We start from the raw sequence: 22,086 nt of genomic DNA on the forward strand, positions 1-22,086 counted from the left end.
TGTCAGTTATATATAACATTCCTGTTTTGGGTGGCTTTGGCATTTAATATAATTCAGCAACACCATCAAAGAGGTTTTCAACCTTTCACAAAATGACTGTGTTATCAGAGCTTAAAATGTGTTTTTCTTCATCAGATCTTCAAAAGTAACAGGAACACAAGTCTCTTTGTTTGGATCAATCATGCTTATGTATGTAACCTTCCCCAAAGGCTCAACCCTGATATTCTAATCAGTTAATAAAGTAAAAGTCTTAATTATTATTTTCCATACGATGGTGCTGTGTTGTTTAAAATGTGCTATAAACTTGGCTTTGTTAATGACTGTTTTGAGGGGTTTTCTGTGTAATATCTTGGCAGACATTTCTTAAGCTTGTTATTCCGATAATATCTTTTTACCCCATCCTAACTCTCTGACTCATTATTGTGTTGTTTTTTTTTATATTTCCTTGTTTCCCATAGCTTAATCATTATCTCCATGGACACTGTAAATATTACTCTTGTGCCTTCATCTGCTTTTGTTTATTTATTCTTTCTTTTTCTTGTGTTTGCCATATTTGCCAAAAATGTTGAGTAGAAAAGAAAAGGAGAAGAAAAAAAACACCATATTCATGTAGTCACAGCTTGACACCGAGTTCACTGTCTAACAGACTTTCTGTCTGCCTGCTCACAAAAGCTTTTCTTCTAAACAGAGTTTTTTATTATTATTTCCTTTTATCTGACACCAAGTGTAGCAACAAGATTTCCTGTGTTTCCTGTCGCTCTCAGGAAAAAGTCTGAGAGTCAACACTAAACTATTATTCTTCTGCAGACGCCCTCAGATAATCTTTTCTAATACTGATAACTGGTATGTTCACATTTTAATTCTTAGTATTTCTACATTCCTGTAAGTTTCATTACTTTCCCCCTACGTCAAGTTTAATATCATAATTAAAAGTTAAATTTTCCAATTAATCGACACTAAATCCGTCTTTTGTTTTTTCTCATAAAATGACCAGTCATGTCTTTTGAAGATAAGGTTAGCGTTTCGTTTACTTGTCATTATGAAACCGCTCATTCATACGTAACAAAAAACTGTCATCAGCTGCAGCAACAGCTGTAAAATCATGTTTTTCTATTGTTGTGTTGATAAAAATAATCTAATATTGTACAGTTTAGTTAGGTTTCTGTACTTGAGTACAGTGAACTCTTATCAACACCTGTACAGTTCTTAATAAATTCATTAGACCACCGCACAATGAAAGGTTTATTTCTTAGCTACACTAAATTAACAGTATTAGTAATGACCAAAATCATTTTTTATGTTTCTGTAGTGGTTGTTCCACCAGTATGTGCAATCTCTTTAATCAGAATTGTATTTTTAATACTAAAATGTACATTTTCAAATGTACTGCTTGACGAAAAACTCAAAATATAGTAATGTCCATGATTATTTTTTGATTCACATGCCGAATTACAGTTATTTACACGCATTTATGAGAAGAAAATTTTGTTTTAGAAGTTAAATGTCACACTTGATTAATGTCTGACTTTTTTCTGAAACTCAGTTAGTTTTTTCTGTTTTTTCCGCCTAATCAATACCGATATAATTTTTAGTTTTACACAAAGCTTTGACAGATTTTTAAAAATATTTCTGTTTTCTTGGTGGTCTATAAAAAATCGTGTCAAGCAATGAATGCATATGGCTTATTAACACTTTCTCATCCCTGTACCGATACCCATGCAGTTTCTGCTGATCCAATACAGTCTTTTTCACTTTCGTGAGCAACTAAAATACTAATACAAAGAAACAAAAACTAGATAGAATCAACACTCAGTCTAACCACTATCTAAATTCACAGATTAGTTAAGCTTTTGTGCATTCTGTCAGATTTCTTTTTTCTTTTTATTATCTGATGCTTGTTTTCCTCTGACACCACTGCTCAAAACAGCAAGCAAACACTTTGATTCAGCAATACTTGGAATTTAAAAAAAATGCATTCAAACCATTTTTTTAGCTTGTGAAAGAGTTTATTTTTGGATGTTTCTTCCTTTGGTGATAGTTAATACTTCCAGTATTGTATTCACAACAACAATCTCTGTTTTCTGCAATCACGATCACCTTATACTCATGGATGATTATTCCATGTAAGGTTAAACAAACCTGATCCCACCTGATACCCTCATAATCAGCTAATTTATTTATAATTGTAGTTAATGTGAGTTATATAATAATTACAAAATTTGAACTTCATATTATGAAAATGTTCTGAGTTTCAGGCCCTCAGAGTACATAGAGGTGGGTAGTGATTTGGTCCCATATCTGCCATGTGTGACTGTTAAAAACTGTAACCAAATCTAAAGCCAAAATCATGTTTTAGCCCACCATGTTAGAGACTCAAAGCAGCCTAATATAAACAACAGTAATGTTGAAATAATATTAAAAAAAGTAAAGCACATCACTGCATTTACCATTTATTTTAACTGCTGTTTACAGCAGCAGGTCAAACTAATGTATGTTTATGTATGTTTGGTTCCCTTTTCCCAGAACCAGTTCAGTGTCTCGGGGGGGAAATGCAGTTTCGTAGCAGAAAAAGCCGTTTCAGTGGAACTCACTGAATACATTCTCAGTAGTTAGCAGGCTTAATGATAGCGACGGTCGCTTTGAGGTGTCTGCACAGAGCTGAAATGCTACTAAAAGACAATATCAGCCACAGTCTGATCACCCTGCTGCCCTGTGGCAAGGGATACAAAAGTGTTTGCTGCTGAACCACAAGACTTTGAAGCCGTTTGTTTCATCAGTCTGAGACGACTCATCCACCACATTCCACCACAAACCTTTATTTCTATGACTTAATTATTTATTCATTAATTTATATCTTTTGTTTGGTTTTTTGTGAGTAGCAAAGGGGATTTTTTTAAAAACCCAGCCTTGTTTTGATAATTAGAAATTACCACCGAGTCTCGAAGAGGTGAGAAACGTCGTGCCAACTAAATTTACAGCAGATGAAAGATACACGAAGTGGAAAAAGCAACACAGATGGAAAGAACTGCTCCATTATTTCATGATTGCATAGAAAACTGCAGGTAACCACTAAAAAGGAAACATTTTTTGTGGTTTCTGCAGCACGACATTTCATACTGGTTAAGTGGTTACTTCATATGAAACGCCACAGTGAGCTGAACCTTCCCTTCCTGCAGCAAATTTGTGAAACAAATTTAAAACATATGAGGTGGAGGAGTGAGATATCTGAATAAGCAGGCACTACTGCATCAGAGACCCTTCTGCTGCATTGCTTTCCTGACTTGGAGTATGTAGCCACACTAGTATGCTTTTATATTTAAAAGGTGTAAATGTTACTCCAGAAAACCCTAAAACACAGACTTGTGATATCAGTGCTGACCTAGTTTTAGTTTCCATACTCTGGGATTGTTTTATAGTTAGACTGGAGACAGATTCGCTCCCTGACTGGGGCTTATCGCTCTCAGAAAATAAACATTAAAGCCAGGCTCACATATGCCTGGCGATGTAAGTCTTCTCACGTCTGTATTCATTTTACATTTTTGTGTCATCACTTGATGATGGATACTCATCCCAGTAGGACTCTAATGTGTTGCTATATTCGCTTTGTAATGACGAATATATTTCAAGTGTCACAATTTCTAGCCAAAATCACATTTTGTTAGAATGACTTTTGCCAACTTTGAGGATCAGTATCATAAGCTATGTTGAAATTTAAATAGCAAAACTGAACTGCATTTTAAATGTTCCTGTGGGGTAGGGGGCTGTTCATGAAAGGTCTCCCTTTTACATTTATGATACCAGGATCATCTTCTATCTAAAGTTATTGTAGGGAAAAATGGGAATGTCGAAGGTGGTCCTCACAAAGGAATCTCTGGTCTTTCTTTTGAGTTCTTCTCCTGTAATATTTTCTGTGTCACTCTGCTTCCTGTCAATGCAGTCATTCGTGGATGGATATTATTTTTTGGGAAACTGTGGTAAAACGTCTGGACAGAGGATAAAGCCTCAGACTGAGGAATCTCCCTTGAATTCCCGTCTCAGTCAGAGTCTCAGTTTCACTTTTCTTTTTGTGTGGATGCAGGTTTTCCCCGGGTTTGGCCAACGATCCATCGCCTTCCACTGGAACCATTAAGAGACGCACACAGTCCCTCAGTGCACTGCCTAAGGACGGAGACAGAAAGGTCAGTCCGGAGTGCACCCAGTCAACCAGCAGACAAGATGTAAAAAATAGAAGTGGAACACCAGATGGTGATTGCTTGTTAAATGTCACTACAATAAACACTCGTGTCCTCTGCCAAACTTTAACCAGAGGGAAAAGGACCACATCCGCCGTCCCATGAATGCCTTCATGATCTTCAGTAAACGCCACCGAGCCCTGGTGCACCAGCGACATCCCAACCAGGACAACCGCACAGTCAGCAAGATCCTGGGCGAGTGGTGGTACGCTTTAGGGCCCAATGAAAAGCAGCAGTACCATGATCTGGCCTTTCAGGTAAACAAACACCCTCAAATTCTTCTTCTTTCCTCCTACTTTATTACTTCTGTGCTTTTTCTTGTAATGAATTGGTTAAATGTTTTGAATTGAGTTTACTGCTAACAAGTCTAACACATTAGCCGCTGTAAACATCCAGTTTCAAGTGGCTTCTCTGTAATTATCAGATAAAAAAAAACTGGGGGAAATTTCACGAGCTGTGAAATCTGCACAGCTGGTATTCAGAAACTGAAACTGCATCAACAGAAAGTTGAAGACCTTTTCTCCTCCTCCTCCTCCTCCTCCTCCTCATCTTTCTCCTCATTCAGGTGAAAGAGGCCCACTTCAGAGCCCACCCAGACTGGAAGTGGTGTAACAAGGACCGCAGAAAGTCTTTGTCAGAGGGCCGGGGTACCCCAAAGGAGCCACGGGAGAGGAGCATGTCAGAGAGCATAGGTGTGTGATGATCACCTCTAATCTGCATTTTTAAGCTAAAGGGAAAAAAAACATCTGTGAATCGCTTCGAACCTTCATAAGTTCTACAGTGAATTTTAATACCAACTGTTGCTATGAAGCATTGGTTTTTTTAGATCTTCACATAATTTATATGTATAAAACGTATCGAGTTTGCTAGCTGTAATATAGTAATATTACGAAATTTAACAATTTTTCCAAGCAAGTCAAAAAAATACTGGTGAACTGTACAAATCCATTTCTTACTCAGGTGATTTTACATTTTCATACCCACAAAAAAAAAATCACCACATCAAAATGCAAAGCAGCATGAGCAGATTATAGAATGACCCCAGTCAGCTGGCAAGTTCAGATCAGGGGCCATCAGCACTCTTACTCTCACCTTTTTTGTCTTGGTGTGACATAAACACACCACTTTAGGTTACACCTGTGGTCTTTTACCCCTCCCTAAAAGCTCAAACTCACTCTGTTTTCAGGAAAGACGAGTCAAAGAGAGCTGTTGTTTAAAAAGCTCCATCTAGAGGAAATAAAACTCACAATGTTTCTCTAGATGAGCCAGGGGAAGGCTGAATATCAGTATTAAATTATCACAAAGTCATTGTGATTAAGATTATTTGCTATAATGGAGGAGCCTCGTCTTCAGTAATAAAGGGATTTGCTTGTATTTTATTATAAAATGCACAAAGCGTTACACACATTTGTATCAAGTGTCAGGCTTTTGTTCAGTATGGACAACAATAACTAAACCCCTCGACTGTCAGAATATAAAGGAGCGTTTCTGAGTATAAACGTATTGATTTGAAGCTGTATTGATCCGCTCCTTGATGATTCAATGTGATATTTGATCTTTGTTCTGAGTCTGCTCTTCTCTCTTCCCCAGATGCCCACTCAGAGTCCCAGGTGCTGGAAGGGAAGGGGGGAGGCTCGGGATGGCCGGGGGCATCGGAGCGTCGAGGAGGGATGTTTGGGGGGCCGTCTCACCGTCCCCGAGCCTTTTCCCAGAGTGCAGTGCACACCCTGGAGCAGAGGGAGTGGGAGAGAGACCTGGAGAAGGTGCGAGGTTGTTAATCTGTAGCTGCCAGGCAGCAAACAGACTCAGGAGATTTAAGACTGTGAAGAAAGCTGTTTCAGATCACTGGATACCACCAACTGGTTACTTACCAAACAGTGTAATTTCTCAGAAAAACACCCACGTAAATCTATTTAATGTGTCAAGTTGAGTGTATTTAACAAGTTTCTTAGAGAAAAATGCATCCCAGAGTGAAATGAAGAAGCAACAGAGTGAAGTAACTTAAAGAAACCCACATGAACTCAGCGGTTGCAGTGTTTGTGTGTGCCTCTGCACGCACACCGCAGACGTGTGTCCCTCAGACCGCAGAGCGTTTTGGCCGAATGCTGTTCAAAAGCAGTTCAAATGGACTCGCTCGATGCTTTGTGTGAGGGCTCGAGTTGTTGCTGCTGAAAACCCAGTGGAAGCTCTGGGGGAGAGCAGCCTCCAACTTCAAAGGTTTCGCCTTCTACTTTTTGTGTGCCTTTGAAGGTATGAGACTGGTGTTTGCTGCTTCGCTCCTAATCACAGAGGAGTAGGCCTACATGCGAGCGCTTTTGTCTGAAGGCGTTCATCTGATGCCACGGGCGTAAAGAATGTATGCATGCTTTAATAATAGCTGCATTACTTCTGTCTGATTTCTTTAGAGTTTATAAACAGCACATCTTCCAACACTAACACTTTTTTCACGGGTTTCTCCCATATTTTAAGACAATCCTGTTTTCCTCCATCTCTCGGGGAAACTCCTGGGAATTTGTGCGAGTCTCAGACTTTATTGTAAATAACTGGAACACATGCATCTGTTACCAAGGTTACCTCGTCTGCCAGATTGTTTGTGAAATGCTGTCTACATACAGAATTCACACACCACATGTAATTTTAATGAGATTTTAATCCATCTGTAACCCACAACATGCATTAAGAGGTGTCTGTTTCACAGCAACATGCATCAGAAAGGTGACTTTAAAACACAGCAAAATAAATAATAATGCCTCGAGCAATGTGTGCGAGTTGCTGACTTCAGTGAAGTTGGAAAGAGGAACCTAGACCAGGATATGTGCACACATTAAACTAATGTCTAGGTCTGCTTTCTTTCATCTGTGCAAAATCTCTAAAATTAGAAACATCCTATCTCAGACGGATGTGAAAAATGAGCTCTTGCATTTGTTACTTTGAGACTGGACTGTTGTAATTTCTTACTATCATTAGGTTGTTCTAAAAGCTCCTTGAAAAGCTTGAGCGAGGCTCAGTTGCCGCAGCGAGAGTACTGGAAAGAGAGATCATATTTCTCCCGTACTGACTTCTCTTCTTTAGCTCCCTGTTGAATCCAGAACTGACTTAAAATCCTTTTTCTCACATACAAAGTCCTAAATGATCAGGTCTTGCTGTAGATTGAGAAGCCTCATAGTATGATATTATCCCAACCGAGCACTTTGTTCTCAGACTGCTGGCTTAATTGCGGTTCCTCGAGTTTCTAAAAGTAGAATGGTAGGCAGAGCCTTCAGCTATCAGGCCTCTCAGCTCGCAGTTTGGATTCAGGAGAGAGACACCGGCTCTACTTTTAAGATTCAGCTTCAAACTTTCCTTTTTGATAAAGCATATAGTTAGGGCTGGATCACACATTCCTGAACCATCCCTTAGGTACGCTGCTATAGCCTCAAGCTGCTGGGGGACTTCCCGTGATGCACTGAGCATTTTGTTCCCCCCTGACCTTTTTACACACTTTTCACTGCATCTCAGTAATGTTTGTCTTCTCTCTCCCATAGTCTGTGGTATTTATTTGTCTTCTATGCTTTCCCTTTTTTACTTTTCTCTCCCCCGACCATCCCAGGAGATGGCTGCCCTTCCCTGACCCTGATTATGTTGCAGGTCTCTTCCTGTCAGAAGGGACTTCTTCCATCCTACTGTCATCGAGTGCCGCTTATTTATCTTACAGTATAAAGCACCTTAAGGCAGCTATTGTGAATTAATGCTATAGAAATAAAACTGAATTGAACAGCCACAACTTGAGGTTTACAAATCAATTACTCATACATGAAATATTGTAAAACCACCAAAGATACCCCTCCCCACTCATATTAAATTACACAACTAGTTGCAACCAAATTAGGACAAATAGTGATATCTCTGTGTCATGAGAAGAATGTGCAGGGACCAAAAACACAGAGTAGTTCCAGATCACTGGTTATACTGCAGGACGTAGCTTAAAAATGATTTATTTTACATTTTTCAGGGCAAACTTTATTTAAACATTCAGTAACTTTAGTGGCACTCTGTGTCACAATCACTATAAAATACTCTTGTCGTCCTAAAAAAAATAAATCTCCCATATTTTGGACATAAATGTTGGCTGGTGTCATTCAGTGTCGGTGATATATTTTAGAGAAATCACTTCATGTGCCGTCTTTCTTTCTCCACTTTCAGGAGGACGGCACAAGTTTGTTTCGCGGCCGTCCACCGCCTCAGTCGCTATACCAGGGTGGGGCCAGCGAGGACGTGACTAGTGATGAGGAACGCATGGTCATCTGTGAGGAAGAGGGAGACGATGATGTCATGGGTGAGTGAGATTATCTGCAGAGTGATTTTAGTGAGGTTACAGTTTCATAACCAGAGAGTAATAGTTTCAGTTCCCATGATGGCCAGTAAACTTCTGTTTTCTTACTCAGTGTGACTCTGTCAGCAAATACCTAATGCTTGAAAAAAAAAAGTGTCTCTGTCATGCAGCCATAACACTTCAGCTGCTAATTGCTAGTCTTAAAATATCACGACCACAACAGCACATAATTCCCAGTGTAGCTGTGAAAGTCTGCAGGCAGCCTTAACAACCTTTGTCTCATTTGCTCTACAGAAGAAATCAATTCATAGTCATAGGTGTAGATTTTCCAGTCAACCTACAGGATACTTCCTTTTCACTATTATAAACATGTGTGTTAAGATAAGATAAGATAAGATAAGATAACCTTTATTAGTCCCACATGTGGGAAATTTGTTCACTACTATTGTTTCACTACGCCCAGTAGGAAGCTGAAGACTTTTGTTGTTAAAAAAATAATAATAATGACGTGACTCATAAGTATAACAATGCCTCTGACAGGGCAGGTCTCTTTCTTCATCATTAATCTTCCTCTGTGAGCTCACACAGCTACTAGATCTTTTGTGACACAAGTAAATATCCCTGTCACGCACACAAACACATGGTATTAAGGATCTGCAGGAGAGAGCATGCAAATGCAGGAAACTGAGGCAAGATTAATAAACAAAAGGCAAGGTTTAAATGGCTGATAAATACTTAGAAGAGTCCAGTTAGGTCCAGTATTTCACAATAAAAGCAGAAATCTAAAGCAGACACATAGAAGGAAAAACCATAAATAGCATTAAAAAATGGATGTAGCCACCATGATGTCACCCACTGGTTGGTGAAATCCCACCGTTTTGGTGTGACGAGTGTGGGAATGAAAGGGTTTACAGCAAAGGCCGTTTTCACATGGACGTCTATATAACTGGAACCAGAGGCATCACCCCCTGCTGGTCATTAGAAAGAATGCAGGGTTGAAGCTTCACTTCTGAAGTGACGTTACCGCCATCTTTTTTACAGTGTGTGGATAATACTGAGAAAAACTGAAAGCTGAGAGTGGAGAGACAAGAATACAGTGGGTATATACACAGGACTGAGTGGACACAACTGAATACAGATGAAACTAATGAGGGCGGGGCAGCAATCACAAAGGAACAATAGGCAAAGAGAACGTCATCACCAAAATAAAACAGGAAATAAGAAGAAAGAAGGAGATTGACACATGGACAAAACAGGAGACAAAGACAAGGAAATATGACACACTTTGAAATAGAAGAAAGAGTATCAGTTAAATCGAAACAGGGAACATAAAGGAAAGGAAAAGGAAAAAAGACCTGACTTAGAATAGAAAGAATTCATTCATCACTGAGGTGAATACGGGACATAAGCACAATTAACAAAAGACCCAAAGGAGGGCAGAGTAGTGAATCGTGCCTGCGTGTGTGGATTCAGCAGGTGTATGTGAAATAAAACAGGAATAAAGAAATCAGAAATCCTCAGAGCCTCTGTTCTATTTTTAACTGTTATGAACTGTAATAAAGACATTTCAGCCAAAAATTCATGAAAAAGCCTTAAAGCGCTGGATGCTCTCACACATGAGACTTCTCAATGTGTCCACCACTCGCAAACATCCAAACAAAATCTAAACCCATGAAAGGTTTGAAGTGTGCTGTGTGCGTTTTGTGCACTTGTGCCGATATTTTTTGAAGAGAGTAAATAAGAAAGAGATCAATGAAATTGATAAGGCTAAAATGTTTTGTAGGTGAATAAAGAATAATTATTCTAATAATAAAAGGGGTTGTGTGATATTTCACCCTCAGAAGATTCATGTCCTGAAGGCTCCATCGACCTCAAGTGTAAAGAGAGGGTGACAGACAGCGATGAGGATGAACCAGATGGACAGGTACGTGCAGGGTTTAAAGAGATGTTCATTCAACATGTGTTTGTCTTATTTGACTTGTTCTTGGAGTCTGTAAAGTTTGAAATTTAGCACAAAGCTCTTTCTGTTTGATCGAAAGTGATTCTGAGTCATCAGCGTTAAATTAGCATCATATTGTTGGTGCTTTATTTTAAGGCTTTTTCTGCATTTCTTTATTCCCATCGAGCATTAAAAACCCACAGACTTTTCAAAGTTACTGTAAGTTGAGAAGAACTTCACATATTAACTTTCCCCCTTTGATCTCTGTGCTTCTCTCTTCCCTCCAGCATGGCTTCCAGCCTGTGGCTCGCTCCTCTCTCCCCTCCTCCTCTCCCTCCATCATTCACTCCGACTCCTCCTCGGCTAAAGGGAACGGTGGCGGTAACGGAGGAGGTCCTGAAGACGGGTCAGAGAAGAAGAGAAAGAGAGGCGCAGATGGAGGAGAGGATGAGAGCGAGGGAGCCCTAAAGACAGAGCAAGCGGCAGCGGGTGGAGGAGAAGGAAATGGAGGAGGTGGGCAGGGTGTCTCCTCTCTCTTCATCGCCCAGCCTCCTCCACCGCTGGCCCAGCAGAGTTTGACCCCGGTCGGCGTCCGCATGGCCCCCACGATGGTGACTAACGTTGTGCGCCCCATCGCCAGCACGCCCATCCCCATCGCCAGCAAGCCGGTGGAAGGAGCCATCACCCTCAGCACCCTGCCACAGGACAAGAAGGCCACTCTCCTGATTGGGGGTGGAGGTGCTCAGCAGCTGCCGATCACAGCAGGGGGTGGGTACCTGTCGTCCTCCTCCCCTGGTCCAGTCAGTGTAACCCCTGTAGGAGGCAGCAGCCTGCTCACTAGCCTAGGTCTGGGACCCGCTCAAGCAGTGGAGCTCCTCTCCCTACACATCCAAAGCCCCCTACCTGTCCTCCAGCTCCACCCCACTGCTGCCACCACCTCTTCTCTCACACCTCCCGCCTGCCCCACGACCCCGGGACAGGCGCAGTACATCCTGCCCACCGAGAGCCCCTCCTCCCCTCAACTCACTCACCAGCAAATCCTCTCCCTGCCCGCAAATGCCGCCCTGGCCAATGGCGTGCACTCGGGGGCGGGAATCAGAGTCAGCCCCGGGACTAGAGGTGAGACAGAGAGCAACGATTGGCTGAGAGAGAAAAAAAATGGCAAAAAAAAGTAAAAATGTCTTTCTTTGATTTTTCTTTCTGCTGCTCTTTCCTTCACTACAGTAGATTTGATTGGCTTACATAAACGGGAGATACATGATTGACATGAGTTATGAGTGCCCGCCGCCCGCCCACGTCCTAATCACTCTCTGTTCATAAGAAGCAACAGGACGTCATTCCACCTTGTTATCAGCAAGGAATTTCACTAGCATCTGTAGCTGAAATGTTCCCTCCGTCTCAGCGTGTCTCCACCCACCGCCGCTCCTCTGATGTCTTCACCTCCCCTCTTTTGACTCGATTCATCTGTTCCTCACGCTGAGTGATTTAATTCTCTCTCTCTCTCTCTCCCTGCTTCTCACTAATCAGTCCAAACCCAGTCGCCAGTCTTGCAGAGCAAGATGTTGGTTCCCATGGCAACAGTGAGAACCGGGTCTACTCCTCCTCATCCTTCCCTGGTGGCTCCGCCTCTTCCCGTGCAGAACGGCCCTGCGACAGGAAACAAGGTAAGAACACGGTGTCAGAGATAAATACCTGCCAGCCCGGTGGCTCGGAGCAGCAGCGACGTTAAAACCCGAGTGAGGCGACAACAAAGCAGATGACACGAGGACGTCCACGCGTGTTTTACTCATCTGATTTGGAGCAAAATTTTCTTTTTGAGTAAGAAAATTAGATTCACACATTACAAGCAGCCTTTTACTCTTATTTGTGAAGTTGTGTTGAGCGTTATTTAAATTAAAAGATCATAAAAACTCCACGTGTAGAATCATCAGTCAAATCTGATGTCAGAGTGCTAAATTTGCTACAAAATGAGGTTTTAAAAAGCTTTCTTTCCTCTGAAAGTGAAACTTCCACCTCTTACTTCAGCCCTCTTTGTGTTGCAGACTTAGGGTATTTTTCAAATCAGAATAATTTGAATGCCATGTCTCCTTTTTATAATATCTCTTTCAGTGCTCAAGGACACCCGATTTGTATCGTTAATCAGGGGACCTATTATGCTGATTTCCATCTCCATGTTTCTTTCTTGGACTTTATTTACAAGACAACTCTTATCTTATACTGAGTCAGTTCATGCACCGTCTGAAAGAAGCTATTTTATCTCTGTGATGACCATATAAAGATATCAAGTCTTTTGACAGATCTCTGTAAGCTTTTTAATTAGATGATGGTCGTTAACATTAGTGAGAGGGGCTGTCACATTTGTGGCTTTGTTTCTAATTCTTAGGAAGGAATTAAACTTTCTCACAAGAACAGAAAAGTTTAGTAATTTGCTTTCACACCGTGACCTGAACTGAGGGCGAATTACATGTACGCCATTGCTTTCTTTGTTTTTCGAGCTCAAAGGTCTGCTTGAGATGTTGTTATAGGCTCAGAAACCCGGCTTTAATTCTTTTGATTTCTCACAACCATGAAAATACATTGTATGTTTATAGCTTTTAAATACTGGATACATGACAGAGAGATGATAAAATATGAAACCTGTTCTCTAAAAAACTGAAACCTGGTGAGGAATTAATGGTGTTTTTCTGATTCCCCCACTCCAGATCATCCAGATCGCTTCCATGCCTGTTGTGCAGACCAACGTCCACCCTAGCGGTGCAGCAACAGTACATCCTGGGAGCCCCTATCCTGTTTCCATGGCAACGGTGATGACTCCCGGTGCTGCGCCCCCACAGACCGTTCTCCTGACCTCTCCACCCACCAGGTCAGTAACACAGGCCTAACACCTGAAAGACAAGCAAAACGTGCCCTGACTAAACTTTACTGGACTAATGAGTGAGCTGGTCAGAAAGGACTCAGAGACACTGGAGTTCAACAACTTTAAAAGATGCTGTCAGATATTGATTTTAGCTGGGTCATGCCATCGCTTAATGTGCTGCAAATGCAGATAAAGAAAGTCAACACTTTGAGCACGATTTAATTCTCCATTATCCCTTGCAGCCATGTGAACTATGACACCAACTATAAAAAGCCTTACACTTTGCAAAAGAGAACTGCTACATACGGAGAAGTTTCTGAAAGTTTCTTTAAAGCTGGAATCATGACTGAGTATTTTATAGACAGTAAACAAATTTACACCCAACATTTAAACCATATTTATTAAAACAAACCCAATAGTTATCTGATCCAGCTGCAAATAAATATTTTCTTCATACAGACTGTACAGGGGATGAATTTTGACTTACGTTTTAAGTACTGTTAGCGTCTTAAGTTATGTAACTACACAACTAACGATACAACTAATGAGACAGCAAGCAGCTAACTGATCCAATTTTAGAGCCTTCTGGAGAATTTTAGTGCATTTATGCAACACATCACATGGTTTGCTGTGCAATTAATTATACTAACAGACTGTGTGAGTTAGCTTTGGTGAGTTAAATTCTAGTATGCTGTTAGTCTGTTAGCAGATATGTGTCTGTGCATTGCAACCATACAGTTCATGGATGCAACTGTCTATTCAGTTACTTAGCTCTCCACTCGCTTGTCTTGTAAAACAATAACAGGGCTAGAAAACAGCATGGGAAAGGCAGGATAAGAGGGCATGAACACAGTCTGACAAAAAACAGACACGTTAAATATACACAGAGGGCTGACTGGGTAGCAAAGCAAAGGTGAAAGCAGTTAAGAAAGGCAAGTCAGACAATCAGGAAAGGAGGGAAAAGTAACAAAGGCAGGAAGTTAGATTGCATTAAAACACATGACTAGATTGCATTAAAACACACGACTAACCTAACTTTCAGAGTAAAATAGGCCAATTACTCACTGGCAAACATGAAGTCAAAGTCAGATAACGCAGAAGGAACTAGAAAACACAAAACCGACAAATTAGGACCATGATGCCGGTGGCTACGACCGTCTTTTACGTACACTAATCATTTTATTATTATTTTATATATTTTTTCTGGTCACTACTGATATGGCTTTTTTCTCGTCCAGGATCACGTATGTTCAGTCAGGTCCAGGTGTCACCACGGCAACGCACCAGCAGGGTCCACAACCCCCTGGTCCTGCATATCTCCAGTCTTCTCTGGCAACCCTGGGCTTCACCGCCATCGCCCCAGCTCCACAAACCCTGGTTCAGCCAGTCGTTGGTCAGCCTCCGCTACTCGCCCCAGCTCAGCCTCTAAGCTGTCAATCACAGAGCTCTCCGGGACAGACAGCGGGCACCACCGGTCGTCAGGTAAAAAGAGATTTGCACAGTATCAAATATCACTACAGTGTAGAGGTGTGAGAGAGAAAGTAATGATAAAGATGTGAAAACAATTACAAAATCAGTCTTCATGTACATGTTTAAGTACCAGACTTCTTCTAAAACAGACCCCAGACAGTTCAAAGTGACTGTCTCACCTGCTGAAGGAGTTCAGGGTGGTAACGCCCTCCTGTTTGTACTCTACATCCATGACTGCATTCTCAAACATGTCGCCATCATTGAATGCATTAGAATTCATATTAGAGAGGAAAATCAATAATTACTCAGTGTGGTGCACAGAGAACAAGATGCACACTGTAGGCTTTGTAGCCCCTGTTTTGGATGAATTCCCACCATCTCTCTCGGCAAAGTCTAAGTCACCACAATCATTAATCCCATATTTGGACGTGGCTGTTAATTTTAGAGAAAGAGAGGCCTTATTCTAACTGGAAACATCACAAACCAGTATGAGATGTGGATTTCCAAAGATCAAAAGGCTCAGCGGGTGAATAAACCCACCCAAAACATCACAACATCACTGGGATCAGTGAACCAAAAAAAGAAACCGTCCAACCTGCTGCCATCTGTCAAGCAACACAGAAATAAAGTAAAAATAACTATATTAACCCAACTTAAGTAATTACTAATTTATTTTATTAAAATGCTAATAAAAAAAAAGTACTTCTGTAACTCGAGGCTGTAGCTTACTTATACCACTTTGTGTTGCCGTCAAAGTCACTGCTATCTTTTGGTTTTTCTTTTTAAAACACACACTACAGACTAGTTTTCCTCACTCGCCAGTGGAATATGAAATAGTTAAACGTCATCCGAGCACAAAACAAAACAAACACACAGTAATCAGCCTCAACACTAAGCCCACTGACAGGTGAAGTGAATTAGATCATCTGGTTACAATGTGATGGTCTTCTGGGAAACCTCGTGTTCTGGCACAGTCCACAAAATCTTCCCGATCAAGCATCAAAACAAGCTGGACATACAGATCCCAAAAGTATCGTTGCCATTGTCCAGGAGTTCACGGGACGCCAGCAAGGACCCGGTGCAGGGAGGGGTCAGACCTGTTTTTGGCAGCATCGGGTGGAGTGTCTTTTCAAACACTGTTGTTGTTCACTTCAGTCTATTTCACCCGCTGACATGCCTGGTTTCCTGTTTCCTTCTTCAGGTACTAACTGCCATCTACCCTGCACCACCCGTTGCTCTGCCCACTGGTGTGGTCTCAGTGACGCCTGTGCCGCCTGCAGGGGCGGCTCCAGCTCAGGACGTGGCGAACCCTCCCTCTCCGCTCGCTGTAGGGCTGCAGGGTTCAGCGGTGGCGACCCCTCACCCTGGCATGGGAACAGAGGTGGAGGTGAAGCACGAGAGCCAGCTGGATGCTCAGAGTGACGCTCAGGGGTTGTCGAGCTGTGTCACCAGCTCCTCGATGGGCACCTGTACAAGCAGCATCATCGCAGGTAACGGTCCACTGATTTAGAACACTGGTGGATTTATTTGTACTTATCTTATAGTGTAGTGTGGGCTTCATCAGACGTCCACTTCTAAAGGAAAATTACAGCAATGTGCAAGTTTTTTAACTGGATAAGTAATTTGGTAAAAATGATCTATTTTGTGTTTTAGTGAAAAAAGAGGAGGACACCACTTTGCGCATCAAAGAAGAAAATTTGAGGGATGGATATGAGAGAGAGAGACAAAGTGAGATGGACGACGAGCGAGAGAGCTGTGAAAAGAAGCGAGGCAGAGAGACGGAGAGAGAGGAGCTCAGCACGGGCAACAGCAGCAAAGAGGTGAACAAAGCCGCATGGGGCCTTCACTCATACTATAATAATACTTTTTATATCTGAAGTTTTTATCTGTTTACCATATGTTTCTCCGAGTGAATCAGAATCAAATCAAAAAATATCTGTGAACGATACAGATTCTTTTTCAGAACTTGTGTGAAGTGATTTTGGAGGTTTTCACAACAAATCACAATTTTGAAATACAATTAAGAGATTTTTGAACAACCACAGATCAAATCATGGTAGTCGAGATAAAGTGATCATTTTTTACATTTCACTTTTCTCCCACGAACCGAGTTTCCCGTCCTGAAAGGTCATGCCAGCTCCAGATGCTGCCTTCATCTACCACTATAAAATTAAAAGGAGGACTGGTGATATTTCAAACAACATATAGACAGATGCGCCTTGAGATTTTGGCTCGCCCTTCAGTGTGCATTGGGAGTGTCTGTAAGTCATTCACTTAGAGGAAGTAAAATGTTTCGACATTTGAGCCTGAGAGAGAATCAAAACTGTTGCAGCTGCTTTTGTCTCTGAATTGCATCAAGTGTCCGTCATGCAGTCTAATTCCAGCAGCTCTCCTCTGTCATCCTGCCCCCCGTCCTCCACCACAGACATCCTGCAGTGGAGGTGTGAGCCAACAGAGACCTCTGCTTGCCCACACAAGGCATCCACACATCAAACCTTTTTATTTTTTTATTCGAGTTACGTTTAAAGTTCTTTGAACTTTAAACCTTAAGTTATTACAATTATTACAATTATTGGCCAAAATCATTCTGCGTTCACAGGAGAGTTTAAAAAGCTCCTCATGTCCTCAGAAACAACCACACAAACAGTGCAACCTTTAACAGATGAAAACCTCTCACTCTGTTCCCAGGCTGGACCTCGTTCCCCACCTCCACCACTACCCTCAGGTTTGGACCCCCCTCCTCCTCCACCTGTAGAAAGAGATCCTCCCTCTTCCTCAAAGAAGACCAAGTTTCGGCCCCCGCCACTCAAAAAGACGCCTGACTCTCATGACAAGTAAGTGGGCTGATAAACCTTTATGTCAGAGGACTCCTGAGATTCTAACGTTGCTTCTTATATTTTCTACAACTGTGTGGGTTTGTTGGTTTAAGCAACCTCAGATTCGGACTGTATAAACTGATGTGAAACAGGTAAGTATGCATTTTAATGAAGCCAGATTCCATCTCTGGCTGCAAGAAAAGCTTTTATTAAAGTCCAGATCTGGTCTCGCCGTGGTCAGACTGAAGTTTCATAGAATCGTTGCCAAATCAGAGAAAAATAAGCCAAGTCTGCCAGCTCTTTCTGGCTTTCTGGTCTTGGTAAAAATAAAAAAAATAAAAAGACTTCCTTTCATTTTAACAGTTTACATATTTTCAAGCTGAGAGAGCGCATACAACAGGAATGAATCTTATGTAATTTTGGCAGCTTGAAGGGAAACTAGCAGCACCCTGGACAGGACTCCATTTGTTGACTTTATTAATGAGCACTTGTTTTAAAGCGTAGTGGCATCCAGGTCTGTTTTTAGTGCACGGCCAAACCTCCAACTTTCTAAGATTATGGTGGAAACTCTGTTTACTGAATGTGAGTGGGCAGAGTGCTTACTCTTGATGTTCTTTATTTAGATGGTAGGAAAGTAGCATGGAAGCCGCAGAGGCGAGAGAGTCACGGCAGAACTCAGCCTTAAGGAATGCGAATACATTCAGAAGTCGTCCCTTGATACTTGAACCACCGCACAACTGGACTGTGTTTGTGTGTGCAGGCTCCTCTCGGAGACGTACTTTGAGGAACGCTTTGCTGAGCTGCCAGAGTTTAACCCAGAGGAGGTCCTTCCCTCGCCCACTCTGCAGAGTCTGGCCACCTCACCGAGAGCAATCCTGACCAGCTACCGCAAGAAGAGACGCAACTCCACGGGTACGAGTCAGAAATTCAGAGATGACTCCAAACTTTAGATCTGAACAACTGATATCCTGTGGAACAAAATCTCCACATTCAAAGTCTCTGTTCTTCCTCTTTTCCTTTGCTTGCCTTTCATTATTCCTCACGCGTCCGTCTCCCTCCAGACCTTGAGCTGACTGGGGAAGACCCGAGCTCCCCGAGGAGAAAGACTCGTCGCCTGTCCAGCTGCAGCTCAGAGCCCAACACCCCCAAGAGCGCCGCCAAGTGTGAGGGAGACATATTTACCTTCGACAGAGCAGGTATGACGTGTACGGCACCTACAACCTATCGAGAGATGCCGAGATGGCCTGACGCTGGTCTGATGGACCTTTCTGTGAAACCAGGTCCAGAAGGCGAGGTTCCCCCGGGAGAATTGGACAGGGTTTCGTACTCGTCTCTGCGCAGAACACTGGATCAGCGTCGGGCCCTCGTCATGCAGCTGTTTCATGACCATGGCTTCTTCCCCTCAGGTAAGCTAACAATAGATAAGACATGACGTCACAGGAGAAGCAACAAACTAAAGCTAGAATCATTATGTAGTGCAAACCTGTTAATAACAAAAGCAGTAATGATGAAAATATGTCACAGCTGTGTGCTTCCACCAACAACTTAAAAAGCAAAATCACTGTCAGACTGAAGCAAGGAAAGAAGAATTTGCATTTTTCAAATTATTATTTAATTATTTATTTAAGTGGGAGTTTCCATTGCTATTTTTTCAAGAAAGATGTTTACAAAAACACAGACAACACAGTACAGACACTTAATACAAAGAAATACACCAGACTTCAGAATAATCAGATAAATTACAGTCCAAATAAATATAATCCTTTAAAACGCTGTAATGAAATAAGAAAATGTAGCTTCATACATTTTCTTATTTCTTAGCTCGTCCCATTCGCAGGCAGCAGAGCATTTTAATGTGTCTATCAGAGGTCTACCTAATGTTAAAATGTCCTGTGAATGGACTTTGGTATGCTATTTAAACGTCACAACAAGGGTGCGGAGGTAGACCTTCCCACTTTTTTATAAAAGATACAATGATGAGTGAGAAAAGCAGCAGTCTGTGACGAAGAGAATCGAGGGGCTTTCAAAGTGCACAAATGACATAAACATAATTTCCTTCTCACTCTCCTCTCTCCAGCTCAGGCCACAGCTGCCTTCCAGGCGCGCTACTCAGACACGTTTCCCAACAAGGTGTGCCTGCAGCTGAAAATCCGCGAAGTCCGTCAAAAGATCATGCAGACGGCCACGCCAGGAGCCCTCGAGCCCGGAGCGTTGGCCGAAGCCAGCCCAGCCTCTTCCCACAGCTCCTCTTTTAATCAATCAACCCGGGAGGATGCAGGGGTGGAGCAGCAGGGAGACAAAGGGCGGAGCCCCGAGGAGCCGAAAAGCGAAGGATCGTAAGCTGGAGAGGGCGACGGAGCAGAAGAATGGCGGAAAGACAAAGAGGGAGAGAGAGGAGTGCGTTAACCAGTGAGGTCCTATCTACTGGCGCTAATCTCCATCAGACCTGGGCAGAAATGTGGAATGTGGTCACAAATAATTCAAACTACTCAAGGCGCGCTTGGATCATCTAATCAGACCTTTAAAAAAAAAAATCAAAAAGCCTCAAATATGGTCAAATCACATGCAAGTCACGATGAGTCAAGTGCTTCTTGTATTGTTTTCGCTGTTTATTTTCCAAGTATCCAGAATGTCTTTAGTTAACCCTTTTGCCCGGGTCTGCTCTCAGCACATTTGTACAGTAGTTTGTAGTTTGACACACAAACTCTATCTCTCTGGCAAACACACACATGCGTACAGACACACACACCAGCCCTGGTGCATATGTAATCTCCAGCATGCACATGATCCCACAGAAACACGCATACACGCTTAACAATCAGACTGTTACTCTTGGTTGGCAGCCCCCAGGAGTTGCTACCAAGGACCACGACACACAAAGGCACTTTGTCACTTATTGTGCAGATGCAGTTTGCTGTTGCCAGCCAGCCAGCCCTCAGATGCCATTGACTTGACCTCTTTCTCGTCCTCCCACTCCTCAGCACAGTGGTCAGGACATAAAAACACAACCCCAACGACCTCCACTGATATTTCACAGCCCCTCGATGCTGCAAGACAGACAGCACACACACATACACAGTACACACACACAAACACGCGTCCGTACAGCGTGAGTACACAAACACAGTCAAACACCACCACCAACCCCGCCCCTTGGTCTGACCAAGCCATCGGCCTGCACAGTTTTTAGTGATTGTAGTGAGAAGAGAAACTGAAAGCATGAAATTTTATTCGCTCCTGAAAAGAAAAACAAAACAAACAAATAAAAACAAGAAGGCAGGAGTCGTGATGTAGTGTGACCAATCTTTGCACCTTCAGTTTATTGCCATTATGAAAGACTCGAGTCCTTACTGGCGGGAGCTGATGATCTATATGTCTGTATGTCTGCCGGGGGTCATGACCCCCAAAACCTGTGCGAACAGGCACCATAAAGAGATTATGTAAAGAGACTTTTAGGTTGTGAGGCTTTGAAGAATCAACGTTAAACTCGACACCGACCAGCTCCCAACAGAGCACGGAGAAAAAGGGCGGGAGAAGGAAAAACTGGATGCAAGATTCATATTCCAACGATGGGAAGACGTGATAGCGGTGAATACGGACAACATGACGAGAACCAAACTTCTCTGAATCTCCCCCTCCCTCCCCCCATGGATATGATGTTGCTTTCTCTCATTATCGTGGAAATAACCAGTTTTAACGTGGCCTGTTTTTCTCTCTCGTGGCTCTATTGTGTTTCTTCTCCAGCATAAAAAAATAATAACAACAACAACAACAAAACTCTGGACAAATAAGGGGACAAAAATCAGCGTGTGCCCCGTCTCTCCCCTCCCTCCCCTCCCTCTACGATTTCTCACCAGACACAGAAGCGGGGGAGCAGGGGCGTTTGTCGTTTTGTAAAACGTTGAAATCAGGTGTTTGCACAATTTGTGCGGCCCTCTCCGTCTGGGGGCCGCCACAAGTTAAATCAGGAAAGTATTGTTTTTAGAGATTGTTTTAGTAGTTAAAAAATAATAACTTGTTCCTTATGTTATCAATCACCCTTTTCCTCCTTCCCTGCTTTCCTCCTCAGCCCTCTCTCTCTCCTTCTCCCCCCTTTACTGCTCTCCTCCCTCCGACCCTCAAGTGTTGTCTGAAAGTGCCCTTAAGCACTGGTCCCGGGTCAAGCGCTATGTAGCTCAGGATGGTTCTGGTTAGGGTTAGTTCAGGGAAAGCGGATCCTAGACCAGCACTGGAGGGCAGTCTCCGGAGCCCTCCCCTTGTCCCTCTCTTCTCGACACTTTATCCTTTCCCATCAAATGGTGCAATAGGACTTTTTTTTTTTTAAATGGGTGGGTTATTTTTTTTTTTTTTCGGGGCAAGGCTCTGTGCCATAGATATTAAACCCAGTCAGACAGTGAGAGGGATGAGCTGTTGTCTATAAATATGGTATAAAAGAAAACAAAAAAGAATCACGCAATTAT

The 22,086-nt window shown here is 42.4% G+C and overlaps 1 protein-coding gene across 5 annotated transcripts in view; it reads left to right on the forward strand.

Moving 5' to 3' along the window:
* The window catches only part of cica (capicua transcriptional repressor a), a 48,651-nt gene extending 28,484 nt beyond the window's left edge, over window positions 1-20,167 (forward strand). The window contains exons 6-22 of one of the 5 annotated variants that reach the window (XM_026155874.2): window positions 4,079-4,178; window positions 4,307-4,489; window positions 4,798-4,924; window positions 5,823-5,995; window positions 8,415-8,547; window positions 10,386-10,468; window positions 10,771-11,602; window positions 12,011-12,147; window positions 13,186-13,346; window positions 14,579-14,822; window positions 16,012-16,300; window positions 16,464-16,630; window positions 17,499-17,644; window positions 18,387-18,538; window positions 18,688-18,822; window positions 18,907-19,032; window positions 19,704-20,167. In XM_026155874.2, the coding sequence (XP_026011659.2) occupies window positions 4,079-4,178; window positions 4,307-4,489; window positions 4,798-4,924; window positions 5,823-5,995; window positions 8,415-8,547; window positions 10,386-10,468; window positions 10,771-11,602; window positions 12,011-12,147; window positions 13,186-13,346; window positions 14,579-14,822; window positions 16,012-16,300; window positions 16,464-16,630; window positions 17,499-17,644; window positions 18,387-18,538; window positions 18,688-18,822; window positions 18,907-19,032; window positions 19,704-19,966 (3,451 nt within the window). In that variant the 3' untranslated portion in view covers window positions 19,967-20,167. Of the gene's footprint in view, window positions 1-4,078; window positions 4,179-4,306; window positions 4,490-4,797; window positions 4,925-5,822; window positions 5,996-8,414; window positions 8,548-10,385; window positions 10,469-10,770; window positions 11,603-12,010; window positions 12,148-13,185; window positions 13,347-14,578; window positions 14,823-16,011; window positions 16,301-16,463; window positions 16,631-17,498; window positions 17,645-18,386; window positions 18,539-18,687; window positions 19,033-19,703 lie in introns of all 5 variants that reach the window. The other 4 variants (XM_026155879.2, XM_080296150.1, XM_080296152.1 and 1 more) reach the window with 4 other exon arrangements.
* The last annotated feature ends 1,919 nt before the right edge of the window (window positions 20,168-22,086 follow it).

This window comes from Astatotilapia calliptera, chromosome 22, assembly GCF_964374335.1.
Source record: "Astatotilapia calliptera chromosome 22, fAstCal68.1, whole genome shotgun sequence".
NCBI classification, from domain to species: Eukaryota; Metazoa; Chordata; class Actinopteri; order Cichliformes; family Cichlidae; genus Astatotilapia; species Astatotilapia calliptera.